The sequence below is a fragment of the Propithecus coquereli genome, unplaced genomic scaffold, assembly GCF_000956105.1.
Source record: "Propithecus coquereli isolate 6110/MARCELLA unplaced genomic scaffold, Pcoq_1.0 Scaffold253, whole genome shotgun sequence".
In the NCBI taxonomy this organism is placed as follows: Eukaryota; Metazoa; Chordata; class Mammalia; order Primates; family Indriidae; genus Propithecus; species Propithecus coquereli.
In genome coordinates, this window is record NW_012148097.1 from 1,607,869 (window position 1) to 1,616,209 (window position 8,341).

Consider the following 8,341-nt stretch of genomic DNA (forward strand, 5'->3'; position numbering starts at 1 on the left):
AAGCTGAGTAGTTGTGAAAGAGAGCATATGACCACAAAGTCAAAAATATTCACAATCTGGCCAACCCTTGCCCTAGATAATTATTGAGAATCGTTGCACGGTAAGCCAACATTACTAAATAATGTGTTTTTTTCCTCAGGTATGTTTCTCAGGGGCACAATAGCTAGGTTTAGCTTTGGCTGTTAATGACAAGGCTGAACCGATACTCCACAGAATCAGGAACACAGGCTACTTCTACCTGTTGCTCCACTCCAGACAGCTTCCATCGCCAAGGTCACAGCATGGTCCAAAGGTGCTGCCAGAGTACCAGCCATCACATTCACAAATAAGTAGCAGGAAGGAAAAAGAATAGCCTCAACTAAACTTTTAAAGAAACTTCTAGAAACACCACTAAACACTTCTACTTATAAATTATGGGCCAAACTTGGCCAGCTAGCAGTAGTAGGCTAGGAATAGTGGAAGCTCCAAGTGAGACATTTAGCTGGGTAGAAAGTTGCTTAGCTAAAAAATCAGGGTTATATTATCACAAAAATGGGAAGGGGGTTGGATACTGAGAGAGAATTAGCAATCTCTGCCGAAGGAACCTTACTCAATTACCAAGCCCCTTATTAAGAGGGGCACACACCTTGGGCAGGCTACTTATTTGGCATAGCTCCAAAATGATAATCTTTAAATATTTATACAATATTTACTTAAGAGATGGTGAGATCAGTGCCAGCAAGAACTGTTTTTGGTTGAGTATTTCTAATAAAATCCAGTGATTTTTTTTTTTAATGAACTGCCTATTGCCAGATCTGCCCTGGGTTCACAGGACCCAGACACTACTCCACTCCCACTGCGAATCTCTGCAATTGCCATGCCCATTTACCTTGGTCACTACCAGTCAGAAAGAGTCAATATTTACCACTTACACTGAGCCACATCTGTCCTCACACCCAGCACAGCAGAAATCACTCTCAGCTTCCTAGGTTTTTAGCCTCTCTGTAACCCTATAGGTTCTGAGAATCCCCAACACAAAAGGCTACTCAATGGTGGGAGAGGCAGGGGTGGAGCTAAGGCCATATCAGAGAGCAAGAGACTGTGAAGTCAAAAATTCAGAACAGAATTCTGAATCCTTGATTCCAGAGAGTTTTCTGTAGGGTTGACCATCCCTAATCTGAAAATCCAAAATCTGAAATGCTCCAAAATCGAAACTTTCTGAGCACTGACATGACAACTTTGCTTTCTGATGTTTCAATGTACACAAACTTCGTTTCATGCACAAAACTATTAAGAATATTATATGAAATTATATTCAGGCTATTTGTATAAGGAGATATATGAAACATAAATAAATTTCATGTTTATACTTGGGTCCTATCCCCAGATATCTCATTATGTATATTCAAATATTCCAAAATCCAAAAAAATCCAAATCTGAAACACTTTTGGTCCCAAATATTTTGGATAAGGGATACTCAACTTGTATTAAAAAAGAATGGGAAAAAATTATAAGTCATATGCCTTTGGCATATCAGTTAGTACTTAGCAATCAGTCTTGTTCCAATATTTTTCCTTCTCTTCAGAAATAAATAACCAGACTTTTGATATTAATGTGGAAACTCTGGAAATTTCTCTCTCACATAAAAGTCCAGGGCTGAATTGGCACCCTATAGCGTCGAGGATCCAGGCTACCCCATATATTCTATTTTCCATAAAGTTAGGAGATAGATATCATCTGTAAGCTCCAAAATATATTTAAAGACTGCCAACAGCAGCTGAAATCAAGTAGAAGCCAAATGGGAGAAAGTGAAGAAAAGAAATACAGAGTGGCATGTTTCAGGGAACTCCAACAAAAATACGTTTTTATTCAGAGCTAAGGGTTACAAGTGCAAAGTCCCTATCAAGTGTTGATACTGGGGGAAGCAAAGGTAAAATTTTCTGTTTCTAACAAGCTTAGATTTGGGGTGGGAGGCAGACCTATACAAAGAATCAAAGAGATGAATCATATTCAAAGAAAGAGTTGGTTTCCTGGCAGTGGAGAAAAAGCCTCAAGGGTGTGAAAAGCCTGAATGACTGCCCCAGCCCCTCGCTGCTGTGCCAACCCCAGACCTCACCCCCAATCTCCTGCAAGCCGGTTCGGGAAACCCAACCCATTCAAATATGAGAGACAAAAAGGCAATCATATGTACACCATTGATAGAGCTGTTAAAAACGAGTTAAGGGAAAAAAAATGAGGAAAATGGCAGAAAAACTTATAAACAGAAAAGTCACAGAAAAATGTTGCCACTGGAGCATATGAAATTTCTGGCTAAATATTTTACAATGAATTTTAAAAACTAAGTGAAGCAATTTCTCTACGAAGGAAGTTCACGAAGCAGAAATAACAGAAGAGACGGCAAGGAGACAGAAGGAGCTAAAATGCGAGCTTGCGGAGCTCAGAAAAGGGTGAAAAACAAAGTAACTGCAGATGGAGACGGAACGTGCACCAGGGAGAAGAAAGAGCAGAAAACACAGTAAGGGACAGAGAAGACAACAAGAGCAGAGCATACCAACTGAAGTGGAAACAAAGAGTTTTAAAATATTAGAGAGAAAAACAATAGGTACAGAAGTCAGACAAAGGAGAGCCTACTCATGCATAACTGGGATCCCTGAAGAACGAAACAGAACAGAACGATGGGTCAGAACAAATCCCTAAAGACATAATTCAAGAAAACTTTCCTAAAATAAAAGCAGTCAAATCTGACCTGTGAGAGACAACAATATATACCAGGGAGAACAGGTTAACACGAGGTGGGTCCTGATAAGGTTATTAAACTTTAAAGGTAAAGAGGCCGGATGCCAGGCTCACATCTGTAATCCTAGCACTCTGGGAGACCAAGGTGGGAGGATTGTTTGAGCTCAAGATTTTGAGATCAGCCTGAGCAAGAGTGAGACCCCATCTCTACTAAAAAAAAAAAAAACAGAAAAATTAGCTGGGCATGGTGGCACATGCCTGTAGTCCCAGCTACTCTGGAGGCGGAGGCAGGAGGATCGCTTGAGCCCAGAAGTTTGAGGTTGCTGTGAGCTAGGATGATGCCACTGCACTCTACACAGGGCAACAAAGCGAGACTCTGTCTCAAAAAAAGAAAAAAGATAAAGAGAGAATCCTTTAGGACAACAAGCAAAAAGATCAAGCAAGCCTGGCATCAGATTTCTTTATACCAAGTTAAACTCCAGAGGATTTGGAGCCACACTAAGATCCTCAATAAAAGAAAGAGTAAGCCACATCCAACCTAGTTGCCATTCGAATATAAACAGATAAATAGTTTTGGACATGCTCTGGGAATATTGCTTCCACCAGTCTTTGAGCATTCTCCTTCTAGAGAATGAACTTCAGTCATCCAGATGACTGGGGAAACTGAGGCAAAAGAACTGGCAGTGAGCACTGAACATCTTTATCGAAAGAAGAAAGACTTTAAAAAATAAAGAAGGAAAATGGTGGAGATTTGAATGTGGAAGCCACATGCCCTGACAACCAGAAGGGGAAGGGAGAATGAAGGTGTGAGTTATACAAGGTTTGGTGACTGCACCTTCTCTAACAGCTGGAAGTCAAAGGAGACCATTTATAAGTGACAAGTCAGAAATATAAATTAGATCATGTCACTCATCTCTCTGCTCCTAACCTTCTGTAGCTCCCAACTGCAGTGTGCATAAAATTCCAAGTCTCAGAATGCAAGTTCTGGCCTTGCCTCAGCCTGTAAACACACTTCTACCCAACAATCATCACTTCACACCCCTCCCCCTGGTTCCTTGAGCCACCGTGTTCTTGCTGTCTCCCCCGGCACTGCCTGTGCTCTCTGGGATGCTCCTTGCCCTTCCTCCTCACCCATCCCACTTCTGCTGTCAGCTTACACGGCGCCAAGCGGCCTGCTCTGACTCTGCAACTGAAGTCAGTTCTTTAATTACACCCAATGCATTTTTCCCTCATAATCCTCACTACAAACTTGTGTAATTATGTATTTAATATCTGCCTTTCCCACAAGACTGGAAACTCCAAGAAAGCAGAGAGCTAAGTCCATTTGGAACATACTTAATTCTAGGTCCCAATAATATAGGTCTTGCCGTGTGGTAAGTGCTTAATAAATATACACTGAGAGACGAACACAACAGTGTTTATTCCACGAACCACTCTACCTCACCTCCGCCGCACCTGGAACATCATACGATACGGTAAGAGAGCACTTCGACAAACAATACTGGAAAACTTCAAGATCTTTAAAACATTCGTTTCATATACATTCTTTACTAAGGCAGGAAAGATTGAAAATGCATTTTATTAATAGAAAGATTTTTAGAGAGGACGGATAAAAAAGTTTTCGATAAGCTACACATTCACTACAAATTCAGAAGACATTTTGTCTCAGACGGATTGGGGTTCAGCAAAATTTCATCATATGCTTCCATATGACATTTGTCACACGGAGACAGGAAAGGATAAAATTGGAAAACTTTTCACTTACTTTGGATGTTCAAACTTGTCTATAAGATCAACCTTTTCCACCAGGTCTCCTCCTATTGTCCGGACTAAGTCGTAGAAGTCATTCTCTGCATAATTCTCAGAGGGCAGCCAGAATGAAATGTCATTTATCACAGCAGGATATTTACTAAGAGGCTAACAAAACAAGAGAAGAAAAGATAGATGGACTTGTTAGTTGAATGAGAATGTTTAAATTTTTCATAGGAAGTTTCACTTGGCTAATTAGGAAATGTTGATAAAATATTATTTTAGCATTTGAATTTTCAGGAACAAAATGAACTTAAAAGATAAATCAATATTCAAAATTAGCAAATTCCATAATGAATATAACAGATTCTTTCCACTTTCAGTGTAACATTACCATATAGTAAATTTTATCACCATTAGTGGTCAATTTAGTGTAAAGCGACTTGAATATATATTTCAATTTTTTCCATCTGAACACTAGAACAGTTCAAATTTAATTAACATGCAATTCATTAACTTCTTGTGATACTTTCAGGAAGCCATTTTAGTAGAGAAATAAGTAAGAGCCTATCAAATTTGATATTTCAACTAGTAATGCCATTATTTGTTAGTATTTCTAATTATTAAGTAAATGACTGATAAGCAGTCATTTAGGGAGTTATTTTTCAAGTTATGACTCTAAGAATGTGATAAACACAAATGTAGTCACTTCTCCCACTTTATTCCATTTTTCCAGTTTATTAGCTCAGTGATTCACCATTATATTGGACAGACATTTAAAATTAGATATGTTTAGAAGTTCCTGCATTTGTTTATGGTTTTCACATATATATAATATATATAAATAAATCTCTCCATATATATACATATATACACACACAAATATATATATGTATGTTTTGATCTATAAGTTACTGCCACAAAAAAAATGTTTCATTATATAACTGTGAAATCCTAAGGGGATACTAATAAAGCTATAAATTTTTTAGAAGGGCAAATTTACAAATTGATTTATGCCAAGCCTGATATCACTATAAACCTTTGGTAAACCATTGATCAGAAAAAGTATAAAACTTTTAAATGGCAAAATCTCTGAAGAACTAAATACTCAAATATAAATGATTATTCAACTTGAAATATCAATAAAGTTGTCAAACAAATACATCAGCTTAGAGCACACACTTCAAACAAACACGATAAAGCTACCATCTAGGTGCTCTTGACCAAATATCTCAGCTCCTGAAAAACATCCTATGTTTTCTCTCCTACAGCAAAGTCACAATGCCGTGATAAATAACCCACGGGTTAATGTAACAACAGAAGATGATAGAAGTTTGGTGGTTATACAAGTTGCTCTTCCTTTTGTCCCCTAACGAACACAGAAATTTAGGGAGATTAGATAAGAGACTGGGATTGCCAAGAATTAGCATGAAATCCCCTCTTCGATTAATCCAAGCTGACGTACCACACTTTCTGAGCTCTGATGAGGCAAGGTGACAGAGAAACGGGAGAAGGTGCCCTAACCAAGCCTCTGTGTCTGCAGTTCATGGACAACAGTCCGCATAATAATAATGCAGTCAGCCAGAAGACATCCCCCCAAGACGTTTTCAAAATATACATTATAATAAGTACATTTTTAAAAGCCATGGAGTTAAAAAGAAAAACCCAGACAATGTATTATATTGCAAATCTACTTCAGGCTAACAAATGTAATAAGTTTAAAGTCATGGCTTAACTAAAGAGAGCACTTACTAACTGGTTAGGTATCAGATCTGGGGTACCTACTAGTGGCCCCTGCTTTCTTGAGTGGGAGAAATATAATTTTGTTTTGAAAAAATAACTACAGAGCCACTGTTACTGAGATGCAAGATTTCCAGTGCTTAACCAGTGGTGGTGTTCAAATCCATCCAGTGGCTTCCCAGTGCTCCTAGGATAAAGCCCCCAATTCCTAAAAGCTTCTACCTCTTTCCGATGTTCTCCCAGCTCAGGTCAGCGCAGCTTACAGGATGTCTTGAACACACTAAGCTACTCCTTCCACATGCCATTTTCCGCCCTCCTTACCCCAGTTCTGGCCTCAGCCACCATGTCACTTCATCTTCCCAGGCTCCGTCAGTCACTTGTTGCGGCACCTACCGTTCTCTTGCATAGTACTCTTCATCATCGTCATTGTTTGTGTAAACTACTTTATGTCTGTCTAGCCTGGATGTTACGATATTTGATGGTAAGGTGTGTATCTTTTTTCACCTCTGGACTCTCTGATCTCACACAGCACAGTCCCTGTCACATTGCAGGTGTTCAGTAGGGGCACATTATGGCGCTGCCTTGTGTGAGCAATGACTAGATTAGAGTCAAACAATTCAGCTGTTTTATCTCCTCTCAGCAGATCGGCTAATGAGCACATCAGGTAAGTAAGACACAGAGACCTTCTCCCATCCCTGGTTTATGTAGAGTTTAGCAACCATGTGGGATGACAAAGAGGCAAAGAAACTTGATAATCCACAATTGTAAAATCATGGAATTTTAGAATTGGAAGGGACCTTAAATTATATCTAAATACTATTTGTGTTTCATTTCTTGTCTGGATTTAAACAGACGAATGTCTGCTTTATTAGTTTTATCAGATAACCACATACAGTCGTTCTTCAGTATCTGAGGGGGATTGGTTCTAGGACTCCAGAGGGTACCAAGATCCTCAGATGCTCAAGTCCCTTACACAGTATTTGCATATAATCCAGGCACATCTTCCTGTGTACTTTAAATCGTCCCAAGATTACTCATAATACCTAACACAATGTAAAGGCTGTGTAAATCGTTGTTACGTGGTATTTAAAATTTTTATTATTTTTTATTGTTGTGTTGTTATCTTTTTCCCCAATATTTCTGATCCACAGTTAGTTGAATCTGCAGATGTGGAACCCATGGATACAGAAGATACAGAGGGCTGACTGTATTGATTAGTTCTTTTGTTGATCCTCTCAATTTTTGTTTTATGGGTTTTTTTTTTAATTGAAAAGGGCTAGAGCTTAAATTGCATATGAGAAAATAAAAGAAAAGAGCATCAAAACTACAGATGGAGACTTTAAAAGTCACAAGTGAAAATTATGAACCATTTAATAACAATGAATTTGAAAACTTGGATTAAATGGATATTTCATTCAAACCAGAAAACTTAAACTGATGACTATATACCAAATTGAATTACCAGTCATATTTCCTTTCAACAAAAATATTAGACCAACAGTTCACAGCATAACTTTATGAAATGTTTAAGGTAAAGGTAGTCCCTTTTATATGTAAATTGTTTCATGAAACAGAAAAGGAGAGAAACTCAACTAATTTTATAAGACTACTCTAAACTTGAAGTCAGAATTGGACAAGCACAGTACAATTCATGACAAAATTTTAGGCCAATTTCACCTTACAATCTACATTAAAAAAACCTAAACATAACTTTAGCAAACACAAATCAATAGTATATTAACATAATATTGCAAAATGATCAAGTAGATGTTATTCCGGAATTATGGTAATGATTTGAAACCAAAAAATAACCTAGTAATCAACATATAAAGAAAAAAACCCTGTGATTATTTCATAGGGGGGAAGTATTGATAAATGTATTACTAATTATTTTTAAAAATCTTGGCAAACTAGAAATAGAAGGCAACGTCCTTAACCTAACTAGGTATTTATCAAAAACCTACAGCAAACATTATACTTACTGCTAATATTTCAGGAGTACTCAAATTAAAGTCAAGAGTAAGATAAGGATATCTGCTATCACCAATGCTCTGGCACATTACAGATTTAATAAATACGGTATATAAGTAAAAGGTATGAACTAAATGAATAGGAACACAATATGCAAAAATTTGT

The 8,341-nt window shown here is 37.7% G+C and overlaps 1 protein-coding gene across 1 annotated transcript in view; it reads right to left on the minus strand.

Moving 5' to 3' along the window:
- Positions 1–4,470: 4,470 nt before the first annotated feature.
- FARS2 (phenylalanyl-tRNA synthetase 2, mitochondrial) overlaps positions 4,471–8,341 on the minus strand; it is a 394,817-nt gene continuing 390,946 nt past the window's right edge. Inside the window, exon 6 of the mRNA XM_012647010.1 lies at positions 4,471–4,633. Coding sequence (XP_012502464.1) covers positions 4,478–4,633 — 156 coding nt within the window. The 3' untranslated portion in view covers positions 4,471–4,477. The remainder of the gene's footprint in view (positions 4,634–8,341) is intronic.